The 15,776-nt window shown below is 38.9% G+C and overlaps 1 protein-coding gene across 1 annotated transcript; it reads right to left on the bottom strand.

Moving 5' to 3' along the window:
- Positions 1 to 272: 272 nt before the first annotated feature.
- MMP12 (matrix metallopeptidase 12) lies at positions 273 to 10,208 on the bottom strand. Its single transcript, XM_014860011.3, has 10 exons — positions 10,053 to 10,208; positions 8,952 to 9,199; positions 8,247 to 8,395; positions 8,033 to 8,158; positions 4,737 to 4,898; positions 4,098 to 4,221; positions 3,167 to 3,300; positions 2,638 to 2,797; positions 1,838 to 1,941; positions 273 to 937 (listed from the first exon to the last, which is right to left on the bottom strand). Exons 1-10 carry the CDS (start codon positions 10,155 to 10,157, stop codon positions 837 to 839), a joined length of 1,413 nt encoding a protein of 470 aa, XP_014715497.1. The 5' UTR covers positions 10,158 to 10,208; the 3' UTR covers positions 273 to 836.
- Positions 10,209 to 15,776: the final 5,568 nt, after the last annotated feature.

The raw sequence follows: 15,776 nt of genomic DNA, 5'->3' as shown, positions 1-15,776 counted from the left end.
ATTGTCCTTTTTAAGAAAGAAATTTTAAAGATTTTTATTTAATTTTTTTCCTTTTTCTCCCCAAAGCCCCCCGGTACATAGTTGTATATTCTTAGTTGTGAGTCCTTCTAGTTGTGGCATGTGGGACACCACCTCAGTGTGGCCTGATGAGCAGTGCCATGTCCGCGCCCAGGAGTCGAACCCATGAAACACTGGGCCGCCTGCAGTGGAGCGCGCAAACTTAACCGCTCAGCCACGGGGCTGGCCCCCAAGAAAGAAATTTTAAAAACCAAAAACTTTCAAAGTTTTTATTTGAGCAAAAAACATACACACTTCATATATGATATTAGAAAAGTCAACACCGACAGCAGAATAAAATTATACTATCACCGCCATAAATATACAATTTACTTATGTATTACTTATAGTAATTGTCATTTTTAAAGTTCAAGGTATAGTCTATTTTCATTCCAAAAGAATTAAAATGATATTCTTGCTAAAACACTTAACAGTCCTAAAAAACAATAATTTCTTAATTTTCTCTAAGCCAGAGAAATAATTATAATTTCTCAGTTCAAGATTTTAGGAACCAAAACATTTTCTTGGCCTCTAAAGGCATCTATTTCCAAACTTAATGGTAGAGTCAAGTAAAAATTGACAATGAGGGTTTTCAGAATTAAAAAATCCTATGTATTTTCTAGACTCACTTAACTGTATAATCATTGATCCATGGCCTATAGATTTTACCTTATTTTATGATACATACACCATGAATGGTACACTGATCACATAGCAAGTGTGTGATAAATACTTGTTATACTGAAGTGAATTGGCAAACACCATTAATTATAATATTCCTAACAACCAAGCTCAGTATTGCTTTTCATGATTTTGGTGACGCGGCGAGATAGGACATCATATTCAAGTATGTTAGATCCTTGGAGGAAATAGTAGTATCCTAAAAAAGAAAACAAATTGAATAGTTTAATTCTTTGTTTGCACTTCTTTTTAAAAAAATAACATAGATCTATGTCTTTATGGATGATCTAGATTAGACACAGTTTGATTTGAGAATATTAATGTTGGATCTATTGGCTGGGTATCCTGCCCCCAGATATCCGCCTACTGCTAGTCATTTCACCATTAAATATCTTCATTAATTTTTTGACAAGGTTGTTGGTCTTAAGGCTGACTATGAAGATGCACGTGTTTTTGAAAAGACACACCCCAGATGGAGAACTCAGAGTGGGAGAGAGAAGATGGGGCCCAGGGAGGGCACACAGAAGCCTTGATGGAAAGCAGTAAAAAAGACACAGAGGTGGAAATAAAACCTAAAATGTCTTGGCCCAGTCAACAGTTTTCGCTTAGGTTGACCTTGCTTGAAGACATTCACAAATACAAACTCAAGCCTCTCTCATCCCACCCTCAGCCTCATCCATGACAGCCTATGAAGGATGGAAGGGGTACAAAAGAAAGTAAAAAATGCAAGATATAGAAAGTCCAAAAGCCTCCAGCTTGCCTGAATCTTGGCTACCATATGCTCATTCACATATACTGTGCAGCTTGATGTGATTGGATATTCCAGAGACTCAGACACATGGGAGTGGCAGTAGTCATATGCCCCCTGCCTGCTAGACCACCCTAGGAGTACACCATTGGTTCTACTTTGATCATTCTTCTAGCCCACTTATTCTGAGCCAAGCACATTGTGACTTTTCCTTTGTGAACCTATGGAGAACTGCGGAATCCTGTTCTTTTCCAATGTAGAGCCCCATTCTTTGATCTAGGAGGCTTTATAATCAGTTCAGTGTTTTAAAAAGGGGTTTCCAGTATCTCCATGGTTTCCTAATCTACTTACTGTTATAATAGAAGACTCCATCAATTTTAGGCCCAATTCCTGGGAAGTATGTGGTAGTTTGTTTGGGATAACCGGGGTCCATGAGTTGTCTCCTCTCATTATACCTGAACAAAGAAATAATCAGCAGGAAAATGGATCTCATGACAAAAAGCTTGACATTTCATGACACGAACCACAAAATCCACCTTATTTTCTCCTGAAAGACTCTTACTGAGAGTTTAAAGTGCACCAATAAACAGTTCACTGATATACTCTAGTCCCTAAAGTCCCAAAAATCCTAGGGTTCCTGACTTCTAGTCAAGCACTTTTCCCACTCGTCCACAATGCTTCGACCAGTGCCTGGTCCTGCTTTACACAGCCCGATTGTCTATTTCTGTCAGTGAAGACCTTACAGGATCTGCTGTCACTCAGAGATGGTTTCCTCATTTTGTCTCCTTGGGTCCAATGGTTAAGGAAAGGAATTTAAACATCTGTACACCCCTCAAACTAACTGTAAGTACTAGGCCTCATACATCTGTACCACTATTTTTCAATGTGCTTCCACTATGATTAATAATGTGACATTTTATTTAAAGTGTTCCTCTTTAAAAACACACTATTGTTATCATATATCAGAAATCAAAGTACAGAGAAAAAACTAGGTTGAAAATAACTATTCCAGTCCAATATTCTCTTGATTCCTCTCTCAGGAAGGTCAAGGATCTTTAGGAATTGGCATAGAAAAACTACATTTTAGAAAACCCCATTCCCTGCCTGTTTCACAAATCTTAGGAGTCAAATTACCAACCATTACAGCTCACCTCCAATATTGGTTATCCACAAAGAAGTAGGTCTTATAGAGATGTGGGTTAAAAACAGCTGCATCAATTTTTTTCACGTGGGAGGGGAAGCCCAAAGAATGTATGCTCCTGGGATAGTTTGGCTGTTGTCTTAAATTGCTGATTAACCAGTACTTATCATCTGTAAAGACAAAGAAAAAGGATACATTGGAATCATATAGAAAGAGCAACAGAAATACTGACTCGCTAAAAACATCATTCTTTCCCCATAGTTCTAAAATATATTTCTCCTTGTTCTTACACATGGTCTATCTCCTATGGTTCTGTATGTTTTTTTCACAAGTATTACCATCTTATATTTTACAAACTATTCCAAAAAGTTTTATGAATTACCTAAATATTTAAGCTATTTTAAGCTATAGTTGAGAGCCACTATTAATAAAATATGGAGTGCTTTTTGGGTCTTTGTTTATAAAAAGCAGTAGTATTTCCTTAATTTGTTCTCTTCCTTGGAAGTAGACTCAATAGCAAAACTAAACATTGGAATTACCTTTAAAAAGAAAAACATGATTTCTGGCTCCAATTTCATAAGCAGCTTGAATGCCAGATGGTAAGGTTGCCCATAAAGAAGAAATTAAACCAACAATGATCTCTGGACTCTTAGGAAGCTTCCTCCAGAAGAACCTGACATGAAAAACATTTAACACATGTTAAAAAGTTGTAGAATCAAGAACTGTTAAATATGAGTGGGAAAGACCTGTGAAATGGCTTAATGTTTCTTCCATTATCTTCACATTCTGTTCCATGGATGTTTGTGTAGGAGCACCACAAACAAAGGATCTTAATCAACTCTTTGGTAATAACCATGAACTTAACAGGCAAACTTGTATATGGAAACACCCAGGAGCTTGGAATCAAGGGATCTAGGTTCTAGTCTGACCCCACAATCCACTCACCAGTTTTGTAATCTAAAGAAAGTCACATAACCTCGTTGTCTCAGTTTTGTAATCTCAAAATGGAGAATGTTTGTCCTACCTACCAAATACTAATCTTCTCCACTCTCCCACCCCTCCAATAGCAGCTTCCATCTGTATTCTAATGCAGAAACCATAAGTCATCCTGGAATTCTTTCCTCTATTATCAAGAATCAAGTCTTTTAAATAGGTACTCTGTTACAGCTTTAATTCTAGACTTCACCATTTTTATATATGATTATAATAGTCTGGCTTCTCTGCTTTCTGTCTTATCTTTCCCTAACCCAGATTCTTTCTGCAAATCCGTTTTTTACATGCCAGTTTTCTAGTTAAAACAAATATAATCACACTGCTCTCCTGCTTCAGAATCAAGATCTCTACACTGGCTACAGAATCAAGTCCAAGCGCCTACTCACGAGTTTTATCTATTTCATTTCCCCTGTTCTCTGACAAAAAAATTCTAAGGAGCGAGCCACTAATACTGGTTAAGTATGAAAATGATCCTACCTGTCTTTAAAGAAGAAGATTTTATCTCCCACTGTAGTGACAGCATCAAAACTCATATTGGGGTCACAGACAGTCGGGTCTGTACTGTCAGGTTTTGATGAGGGTCGAGGCTTTTCTGGGGCTCCTGAAAATACATTTCAAGAAACATTAGGGAAAAAAAATCTGCATTTTAGTTCACAAAGGGAAGAAATATTCTTTTTCAAACATTCGATTTTCTTGAAGAAAAATGCATAAAAAGCAATTTAAGCTTTCTATAGCATTCACAGGAAGCATAGAATAAATATTTTTTCCCCATGTGGTTGCAACATCAGGGAGGAGAAAAATCCAATCACTCTGGTTTTCCTATTCCATTTAAATCATTTCTCTGTGCACCTTCTTCAACAGACAATGGTATGATGGATAGAAAGAACAGACTTGAGGCCAGAAGACTCAAGTTCTACCTCTGGCTCTGACATTAACATACTAGGTCTCATGTGCTCATCTGTAAACTGAAGGTAATAACTATGTTACCTACGTCACAGAGTGTTCATGGGGTTCGAAAGAGCAGATGTTAAAGTTTTATCCAAATGCAGATGTTATGAGACTATTCATAAGAGCAAGTACATTTACAAGGCAAAATGAAAACGAAATTCAACTCACCATAGAGAGACTGAATGCCACGTATATCATCAGCGGAGAGGCGAAATGTGCTGAGGTCAATATAACTGTAGGTGGGGAACATTATGGCCTTTGGATCATGGGAATGGCCAAGACCCAAGGAATGGCCAAGCTCATGAACAGCAACTAGGAACAAGTTTGTGCCTAAGAGGAAACCAATGAAAAGCGGGAAAGAGTAGTGAAATATATTGGCATTTAGAGAACAACGACACAACATCTGACACAATGAAAATGGAAACATTTGGGAATCCTTTACTTACTTCCCCTCATTCTTGCATACCATTTTTCAATCTTGGCCCTATTGACATTATAGGCCAGATAATTCTTTGTTGTCAGGGCTGTCCTGTGCATTACAGATGTTTGTAAATCTCTGATGTTACTGTTAAATTCAAGTAGCAAACCTCCCTCCAGATTTGACAACCAAAAAATGTCTCTGCACATTGTCAAATGTCCCCTTGGGGGCAAAACTACCTCCGTTAAGAACCACTGCTCTAACAGACAAATGAATATGTTCTGTTGTGAAAATTTCTAGACTAACTCACAGCTGTGTTCATTGCTGCTAAATCATTCCCAGATCCCATGACCATGTTCTGCTTTCACTCTTTTTTTTTTTTTAAGATTGGCATCTGAGCTAACATCTGTTACCAATCTTTATTTTTATTTATTTCCATTTAGTTATTTCTTCTTCTTCTCCACAAAGCCCCACGGTATATAGTTGTATGTTCTAGTTGTAGGTCATTCTGGTTGTGCTATGTGGGATGGCGCCTCAGCATAGCTTGATGAGCGGTGCCATGTCCTCACCCTAGATCTGAACCAATGAAACCCTGGGCTACTGAAGTGGAGTGTGCGAACTTAACCACTCAGCCACAGGGCCGGCCACTGCTTTCACTCTTGATCAGGCTTCAGTGGATATAGAAAAGTCCTCAGTAATCATCCTTTACTAATCCAAAATATAACTCAAACTATCCTTTACTATACCCATATAATATAATGGATATTAAGTTCCAGGTACTATGAGTCACTGAAAAATATACCACATTATGTCTAATCCTTATGGAACTGAAAAGAAGCCACTAGCCTCTCTATTTACAGAGGAGGATACAGTATCAGTAAGATTAATTCACCAAATTAAGTTTCTGAGCTAAGATTCAAATCCAAATTTCTCGGTTCATCTTTTTCATTCATGATTCTACATGAAATCAAAGAGACTATGCTTACAATTTCTGCATATTTACACTACCAAGTTATGGTCGTGCCTGTTCATTTTTTTTCTGTATGTTCTAGAGAACGTACCTTTGTAGGTAAGAGAGAGAAGTGTGTTCTTTCTCTCAAATTTCTCAATTCTCATAAGATATGAATAACTTGTGACTGTTATTTTTAAATTTGTGTTCTAGTCTAATGCCTTCATTTTTGCCTTTCCTTTTCTATGGCAAAATTGAAGCTCAGAAGAACTGACTTCCAGGGTCACAGACCTCTTAGCCATAGAGCCTGACCTGGACGTACTCTCCAGTACCCAAGTGTGAATATAGTCTTCACTCTTTCTTGCAGGGGTGTCTAGGAACATAGATCCTCCAAGAATCCCCTGTAACAAGGCTCAGCAACTAACTCAGAGATGCTTTCACTTCTTTTCTCAAATAATGAGAAAGAAGCAGCAAAGATTCACTCTCTTCACTCTACATAAGATTGGGAAGAGTAAACAAAGCCTTTTCGAATTTGGCCTAAACCTGAATTTATCTTATTCCCAATTCCTATAATACTTTGTACAAAGACCACCATTGGTCCTCCTCTCAAAATAATGGATTTCTGTTTGCGTCCTGTTTTCCACTAGATTGTGGGCTTCTCAAGGGCAAGACTGGGTCCTCTTCATCTCTATCCAAACACCCCCATAACCTAACACCATAATAGAAACTCCATAGGTATTGTGTGAATTGTTCACTTAAGTTACTGGGTCTAAAAATTAGGCTGAGAATGAGCATTTTAAGTTAAAATTTTCATAAATAATTTAGCTTTTTTGAAAACTTAGAATTGAGCCAACTAAAAATAAGTCAACATGGACAAGTGGAAGGTATACATTGGGCTAATGTAACTGCTGGGAAATGTACATCCTGGCCCCAGTTTTTCCATAAGCTAGCCACTAAGCTTCTCTTGGTCTCAGTTTCTTCTATCTGTAGAGATCTTTATTAAATGATTTTTCTAAGATTCTTTAGAATTCCAAAACATTCTGCAAGGCTACCTGGCACAAGTCTCCCATGTGAGATGAAAAGATTATAAACCCCAAATAACCTTGGATAAAATTTAGACAAATTTAACATATCTAGCTGAGGATTTTCCAGTAAGCAAGGACCTAATCCTATGTCACTTGTCTTTTGACAATGCAAAAGTCCTCTTCTCAGTCAAGAATTTTATAAGCTTTATGCCATGTGTCAGACCAAAACAAGTAACCTTTCTGGTCTATAAAAATATTGCCATCCAACACGCGCATTATCAGCCAGAGAGAGGGGCAGGCTGAGGACAGCATTTTCTTGATGACTTTCTCTCCATTTACTTTCCACGTGAGTCAATCATATAATCTAGAATGTCCAGTAGAAAGATTAGGAAGGCTTCTGATATGATGTTTTGAATTTTCCATTGGATAACAATTACTCCAAATAACACGGGAGACTACTTATGTCCCTCCTCCAACTACCTGAGAAGGGTGGTGAGTTACAGTCCCTCTGTAAAGGCACCTGAGGGATTGTTAAACGATCATTTGGGTGTCCTGAAATTTTTATCCCAGAACCACAAGAGATTATGTGACCATATTACCTTGTGTTTCTCTATAGGGATCTCTAAATTCTCTATAATGTAACTTCATCTTTCTGTGTCACTATGAATCTAAAAAATTGTTAGCATATAATGGATCATGCAGACGACCACCATATCCTAGGATAATTGGCACACACAGAACTGGTATCTGTGTTTCCTGGAGTTGACGACTCACACTGTCAAAACTCATCGCCTAAGTAACAGCTTTTATCTTTCCATACTATGGTTCTTCAGGTTCCTGAGTTTATACTAATGAACTAGCTCATCCTCATAGATCCTTAGAACTGTTCTTTAAGATATCTAGTCCAATATCCTCAATTTATAGAGGGTGAAATTGAGACAAAGTGTTAAATTGTATTTAGTTCCTAAATTATAATCAGAACCAGTTTTCTCTTTCTGCAATCCTTTATCAGAATGCAACTTTTCATAACTTAGAATTTGTTAGGGTTTTCCTGTTGTTTTGTTTTACCTACCTTTATAGCTTTTAGTCCAGATTTCAGCCTCATCAAAATGTGTGTCTCCTCCAATACCAGGTCCAGGTCCAAAAGCATGGGCTAGAATTCCATTTCTGCCATCAAAAGGACTGTAGTCTCCATGAGCTTTTTAAGAAGGAAAGAAAATTAGTCCATCTACACATGCTACAGGTCATGCCAAATGATACAGATGAAGGAAGACCAAGTTCTCTACCTCCATGTGCAAATTGTATCATAATGTCAGCCTCGCCTGTGTTAATCTTTCTGAACTTCAGTGGTGTCACATCACTCCACACTTGAAAAGCTTTCTGTATGGCATAGTCAACGTCCTCAGGCTTCATGTCTGGAGTGTAATTCTTGATTCTTCACCACCAAAACAAATGAGAGGAAAATATATGGAAACCATGTGTTAATTTTGTCTTATTACAATGCTTCATTTCTTCTAGTTCCATCGGAGAATAAACTGTTTCATAAATTAGTAGTCCAGATAACAAAAACTTGCTTCATTAACTACAGGAACATTTATCCTTGGGCAGCTTCCTCTTTATCAATTTCTACTCATTTGTGTTTTATCGGTCAACATTGTGAAAGATTTACATTCATAGAAACCCATGTCTTTTGCCCCTTCTCCAAGACTTCTGTATTTATCCATCTTGACTAGTCTATAAAACTTTCTCCTGCCTCTTATTTGTTGGAAATTCAGCTTCATTCTCTTTTTACTTGCAGCCTTCCTACTCGGCTTGGACTGGCAAGCCAAACAACTCTTCCTTGAGTGAACAATCCTCCCTTCTAGAGATAATGAATTTTAACATAGGGATAGTATTACCAACTGAAGGAGGCTTTTATCTACTTGCAGATTTAGAGCTATATAGAAATCAGACCCATGAGAAAGTAGAAAAATGTATGGCTACAAGGTTACCTGTAGGTGATAAAATGTTTCTTCCATACTGGCCTCCCTTGCATTACCCTGAAATCATAGACATCAGGCACTCCGCATCGAGGTCTGTGCATCATGTCCAGAGTGGCTGTGTCCAGTTGCCCGGTCACTTTTAACCCTAAGAACTGCTGCATTTCCTGGATTTTATTCTCCATGAAGTTCCTATTGACTCTCATTTTTGCCATTGGAATTGTCTCCATCTTGAGGTCATAAAAGTCTGCCAAGTACCTCTGAAAAAAAATAGATTAGGTAATACATTATTACACACAGACAGGTTTCTGTTGGAGTTCTGTAGGACTCAACTGCACACTGATGTTTTTGAATCAGGCATCGGACAATTAATTATAATGGGAAAAAATTCTTAATTTTCTTTCCTGTCAAAGGTGCGTCATAACTGTTAGCAAGGTTGATTCCTGGAAGCCCACTGAAAACACTTTTATGTCTTCTTAGAATTTCCTTCTTCTGTTTAAAACCTATTTAAGCATCTAGTATATCACAGCATTTAGTAAGCAACAAAACCTTTACTGTCAGGATGTATAAATTATTGAAGTTAGGATAAAATTTTCTTGCTTAAAAATCCAAAGCTCAACACAATGGACAACTATGACAAATTTAAAGTTAAAAAGTCTTAGAAAATGGAGAGATCCTCCAAACTCATACATATAATTAGGGAAAAGAAATGAATTGGGGAAAAAAAATCTCTTTTTTTTTTAAGATTTTATTTTTTCCTTTTTCTCCCCAAAGCCCCCCGGTACACTGTTGTATATTCTTCGTTGTGGTTCCTTCTAGTTGTGGCATGTGGGATGCTGCCTCAGCTCAGCATAGCTTGATGAGCAGTGCCATGTCCGCACCCAGGATTCGAACCAACAAGACACTGGGCCGCCTGCAGCGGAGCGCACGAACTTAACCACTCGGCCCCAGGGCCAGCCCCCAAAAATCTCTTTTTTATATTCCTGTTTGACAAAGACAAATTCAATGCTAAAATCAAATAGTCTCCTAAAGCAGTTTTCAACTAGCTACTTTTCAAAATGAATCCTAAAGGCAAAAATCAGGCTAGATAAATACTATAGTGTCAAAACTTACTTGAGCAAATGCCACATCACTTTCACCTGGGCTTGTGCCGTTAGTCAGGGGAACAGCTCCAGAGACAGCCACCTGCAATGCCAGTATCAGCAGAAGAAACTTCATTCTAAACTTCTCCTGAAAGCTTTAACCCAATTTACTCTGTTCCTTTTCAGTACAAGTTCCTTAAATGACCCTCTTTATATAGCCCTTAGGCCAGGCTCTGTGAATACAAAATCCTTTGAGTGACTCACAGTTGATATCATCCTTTGATTTACCTCAAAAACATGCAAATACGGAACAACCTTATTCTAGGACCGAGAATGGGTCAATTAGCATCTAACTTATCACTCACTCAGGCAACTCAGTGTATTTCTTCAAAATGATAAATAAGCCCCTATTTCTACCCACCACATAAATTAAGCCATTATACAAGGAACACTAAGAACCTAAAATATAAAGATAACTTAGAAAGGCATTTTTAGAAAACTCAGTGTTCTCAATTTTCACTATAATACTTTCCTATATTCATTATAAGTGAAATAGTCTTTTAAAAAACTAAATAAAAGAATTAGATAAATAAAATCCTTTTGCTAGAATAGATGACTCCTGTCCAAGCTGAATCTAGCTCCCTAGAGAATTGGAATATAGAGATTTCATGTCTAGCAAGGAAAAGTTCGTAACATCGTGAAGCTTTGCTGTTTGTTCTGTGTGTTGAATGCCTTAGATCCTGTTTCTATAAGTTGAGACTTTCAGCCGTGTGAGCTGAGTCCCAATCTCCATTGTGTAGTTGGGTAGAGAGATTTCAAAGGCAAACTTCCATTCCTCCCAAATTGTCTAGAGTTGGCAGCATGAAGGTTAACACTTCAATTTTGAAAGTAGGAAAAGTTCGCCTCTGGACTCTATCTCCCTATCAGTTCAGCTTCCTTTCTCCTTTACCTAAATGTCCGTTAACACAGAATCCCCCTTTCAGTCAAGAGAATGTTTGAAGACTGAAAACATTTCAGAACCAAGGAATGAAACTCCAAAGGTAGAAGCATGAGCAGTGGGGCTGCCTCCTGATTCTACATGAAGAGTCTGGAGGGTTGTAGGGGACACAAAACAGTGTGTCATGATTCAGTCATTGCTCTGACCCACCTCTCAGACCTGGGAAATGCTGGCTGCCCCCTGGCATTTCCCTGAGGCTGGGGCTCCAGGAGAATGATTACTTTCTCAAGTAGGAAGGAAAGGAGGCCCTCTGCATTGTACCTGGCGCCTATCTCCAAACTCTGCGTTTTTCAAGCTTTGACCTCTAGGACCTTCAAGGTATTTCATTTGAAAATGAGGATAATAACCTTTGCCTCCTTGTGCTTTTGTGATGATTAAATGAGACAATGTATTATAAATACCAGCACATACTATAGGTGCTCACTAATATTCATCTCATTCCCCTTGTCCTGAAAGGAGAACATTGCGCACCCTAAATTTGCAACCAGGTGTGGCTCTAGGATTCATGAAGAGGAAGATTCCAGAGAATTGTAAAGTAATCTTTTTTCAAATATTGAATTTAACTTAAGAATCAATAAAAGGAAGAGGACAGTTTGGCTAGAAAGCAAGAAAAATAGAATTTATCAGAAAAATTGAGAGAGACTGGTTGTCTACCAACAGAATGTTGCTCCATGAGGGCAGCGTCTGTTTGTGTTGTCCACTACTGAATTCCTGGCGCCCAAAACTACCCTAAAGTCAGTAGGTACTCAATAAATACGTGTGAATGAATCTAGTTGGAGAATAAGACTAAAGGACATCAGTAGTAAACTTCCTTTGTGAGAGCAATTATTATGCAGCATGTGTGTTCTGAAACCTCACCAAAAGCACACAAGAACTGGTCCTACCCACAGCAGGAAGGAATGCAGTTCTTGGAAGACTTGCAAGAAGTCTAGAAAGTATAGGATGCGAAAATTGCCTAGGGTACAAAGGAAGTAGAAGAATGTCCTCACCAGAAGGTTTCTAAAAATAGAAAACTACACCCAAATTTTAATGGTCTCTGGGTCTTGGCTCACCAAACGCCCCGAATAGGTCAAGTATGAGGAGATAAGGGCGATTTGGGCAGCCATAGGACATTGCAGTGATTGTAAGCTTAGGTTCTGGAGTCAAGTGACCTGCTTTAGAATCATTTTATGACCTTGGGCAATCACTTTAATGTCTTTAAGACTTGATTTCTCCATTCGTAAAATTGGAATAATAATGGTAGCTACCTCAAGAGTTGTTATAAGGATTACATTAAATTACAGGGAAAAGTATGTAGCCTAATGCCTGACACACCTTAAGCTTTCAATAATTACTGTCTTCCTTCTTTTATTACACTATGTAAGACATTTAAAAAAGGTTGGTAATAGGGATTAGAAGAGAGATCAACTACATGTCCAGACCTCTCTCCTGTGGTAGAAGGAGCTAGAAAATGTTTATGATCTAGTCCCAGACTGGAGCAGAAATTCTGAGCAGAGACAGGGCTTCCAAGGGACAGACTGAGGGAGTGAGAATCGAGGGGTCATTTACAACACCCTGTGAAAGGAGGGCACATCCATGAATGTGCAGAAAGATCAGAGTTCCTCATAAGAGAAACAAGCTGCATTGATAAGAACTTCCTTATTACAAATCAGATTTTGTAGCACAGAGCTTCCAAAACATCCAAGGTTTTATTATATTGCTTCCTTCCTGAGCCAGACACCAAGGCATTCTAAGGTATATCCCTGATATAACCATCTTCAGCGAGTTGTGGTGTCATCCCCGAGGATCCAGAGGCAAATGGAAACGTGGTCTTTCACCAACAGTCTGTTAATGCAGGGAGAAAACCTCAGCTAGTTAACCCTCTCCTTTTATGGATAAAGAAATCGAAGTCCAGAAAAGGGAAGTGAATTGTTTAAGGAGACATCTGAGAGGTCTCCTGACTCTGTCCTAACTTGTGACAACATACATCATTTTGTCATGTATCACTTTGACTTTTCTTCAGATTTCTGTCTCCTTATGGGCATCGTACTACTGCAAACAACAAAAATAATACTATGATACCTTTGATCTTTTTAGTTAAAGCTAGGCTGTCCCTTTTGCTGTTGTGGGGGCCAGGAGTAACCAGACAGTCCTGGGAATGTTGTAGGTGAATCTGGATCACCTGGGAGATGGCAGTACTAGTCTGCTCTCTGGAGAATCACCTTCTGTGCACCTCTTTCCCACCTTGGCCTGGGGCAGTGCCCTCCTGCTAAGGTGTTTTGCTGCCAAGGCTCCCCAGGAATTGGCCCAGAGGCCCTCTGAAGAGCACAACATTTAGAATCGATCTAGCTAGTAGTGTGGGCTTTTCCATGCCCTATTTTCTTCATATGTAAAAAGGGAATAATATTAAGATTTGATAAAGAATAAATTACATAATCCATTAAAAGCACCGCGCTTCACATGATAAGGCCTCAGTAAATGTTCATTTTTCCCTTCTGTCTTGACCTCTGTCCCTGTATGTTGGTCATGCTGTGGCTGCGTTAGACCAGCTAACTTTTTCCTCACAAGAGAAAAGTTAACTAAAGTAACAGTTTTCAACCTTTCAACACTTTCAACACAGTTTTAACACTTTCAACCACAAATGCATCTACACTCAGTAAGGAAACATGAACAGCCTGGAGAAGAGCTGATGTTGATGGCAGAGACGGCTCATAGAGTCTCCTCTCACCTTCTTCCAGAATGAGCTGGAACTTGACCCTACATGGAGCTGGTACTTGGCTGTCCATAAGGCAGAGAATGTCAGAATAACTGCTAGAAATCTGCTGCCTTCCAAACTAGTGCTCAGTCCAAAATTGTATCAGCGAATTCCTTAACCCCAAAACATTCTTCCAAAGGGGAAAGTTGTAGAATGCTGGTGAAAAACCTAGAATGTGTAGGGTTTGGGAGTGAGGACCATCACACTGGGTGTAGCCCAGAGAAAAGAAGTAGAGGGAGAAAGTAGGGAGAGTAAAAGTCACCCTGGTTTCTTTGTCTTATCCCTTTTCTCCCCCCAGCAAATGGCTTTCCTTCAAACAACTATAAACTCAGACATACATGCAGCAGGAAGCAGATGTTGGATGTGTACATCACAAGGCAGAGACAATGTGATGACATCCACATACGTATTATTAGTCAATTGCTCTCCAACAACAAGGTAAATTCCTGAGGGCAGAGATAATGCCTCAGATATCTCTGAACTGATTTTGATTTTGACTTTGCAGCCTGGTTTAATAGGAAGAGCGAAGCTTTGACTTGGCCTCAAACCTCAGCTACACTACCTATGAACTATGTGGCTTTGGACAAGTTATTTAAGTTCAGTTTCCTCATCCATAAATGTCTGTTTTGAGGATTAAATGAGATGATGTATGAAACTGCTCAGCACTGTGCCTGGCACATTAACAGCCTGTCCCTAAGTGTTGATTCTCTTTCTTTTGTAACACCTAGAGATGTTAATCTCAACATTTCCTTCATTCTTGCCCCCCATAAAGAGGCATTTTAGACATTCTCCCCATGAAATTTTAACATCAGAGATATATTACATATCTATTTATGTTACTATATGCATATCTATCCTCTATACATAAAAAAATAAGATTTTTTTGTCTCCAATGACAAATTTTCCCTCACTTTGGGGTGATATCACTCCCACTGAAACTGCATGTATTATGGTAGCATATACACTACATCACTGGGTCAGTAAATGACCTATGGCACCATTCTGTGTGGCCCGACATAGCTTCTCACCAAGGGACTGGTAAAAGGCACAGCTTGTGGAAGACGTCCATAAAGCCAAGAGATCTGTATTTCAGAGACACCGTTTAGATCATAGAAGGCAAGTCTGTTGACTTTTGTGTCAGTAAAAAGTAGTGGCATTCTCACAAATGATTGACCAGCTATATTTGTGGGTTAGAGCGACTCAGAGAGAAAACAAATCAATGGCTAGAGCTGAGGAGACAAGTCAGAGAGAATCTGCACAATTCTCTTCAAAGGCGAGGCAAGATGATTTTTAAATTACTCAATTATTTTTTCCTATCCTTCTCTCCTTTCCTTCAAGCTCCACTCAAGCAACTAGCCGACTCTGTCTCTTGCCTCAATGTTTGTGACCCTGAGCACATTATTCACATTCTGACTTATTTTCAAGAGCATAAATTCACTGAAGTGGATATGGTTTGAGAAGAGAGGGATTTTTTCCTAAACTGAGCCAATGCTGAGAGTGGTGGAGGAGTCTGTGGGTTCTGGGTGCCATGAAGAACTGGACGCCACTCACAGTAGCACTGCAAGGATGTGGGTGGGACCACAGAAGGAATCATCACAGGATGCAGCAGGCCTGGGTCTGGTGCTTCTAGCTTCTTTGAAGCGGGCATGCCACAGAAGCAACAGTCGCAGAACTGAAAGAATATACAGGCTAGGAGAATCAGCATGGAGGAGACGGGGCACCAGAACGATTGAAGTTGAATTTCCTGCGAGCCCAATCAGTTGGATGCTCAGAATTGATGCTAAATTTTTTAAAAAATGCATTATTTCTGTCACAGCTAGACTGAGAGTCATACATAGTACATATACAGGCTACCTAACATGGTCCTTTCTCCATAGTGGGTATGCTATATTATCATTATTATGATTAATATCTTTTAAGTACAATCTTCTAAATGTTTTGTCTCATTTGTCCAGACAGTGTATAAACTTTATGAAGTAGCAATAATTGTGGACCCTTTTTTGGGCCTTCAAAGAATGCAAAGG

The sequence above is a fragment of the Equus asinus genome, chromosome 20, assembly GCF_041296235.1.
Source record: "Equus asinus isolate D_3611 breed Donkey chromosome 20, EquAss-T2T_v2, whole genome shotgun sequence".
Taxonomy (NCBI): Eukaryota; Metazoa; Chordata; class Mammalia; order Perissodactyla; family Equidae; genus Equus; species Equus asinus.
The sequence above is the reverse complement of the archived record's forward strand: the minus strand, read 5'-3'. Positions and strand labels throughout refer to the sequence as shown.

Bases quoted from the DNA above. Each gene is read 5' to 3' on its own strand.
- MMP12 (XM_014860011.3), bottom strand. From the start codon at position 10,157: ATGAAGTTTCTTCTGCTGATACTGGCATTGCAGGTGGCTGTCTCTGGA. The intron at 4,899-8,032 runs GTAGGTAAAACA...GTTTCCTCTTAG, and splicing joins CTGGACTAAAAGCTATAAAG to GCACAAACTTGTTCCTAGTT. The intron at 938-1,837 runs GTAAGTAGATTA...TTTCTTTTTTAG, and splicing joins TGGAGTCTTCTATTATAACA to GATACTACTATTTCCTCCAA.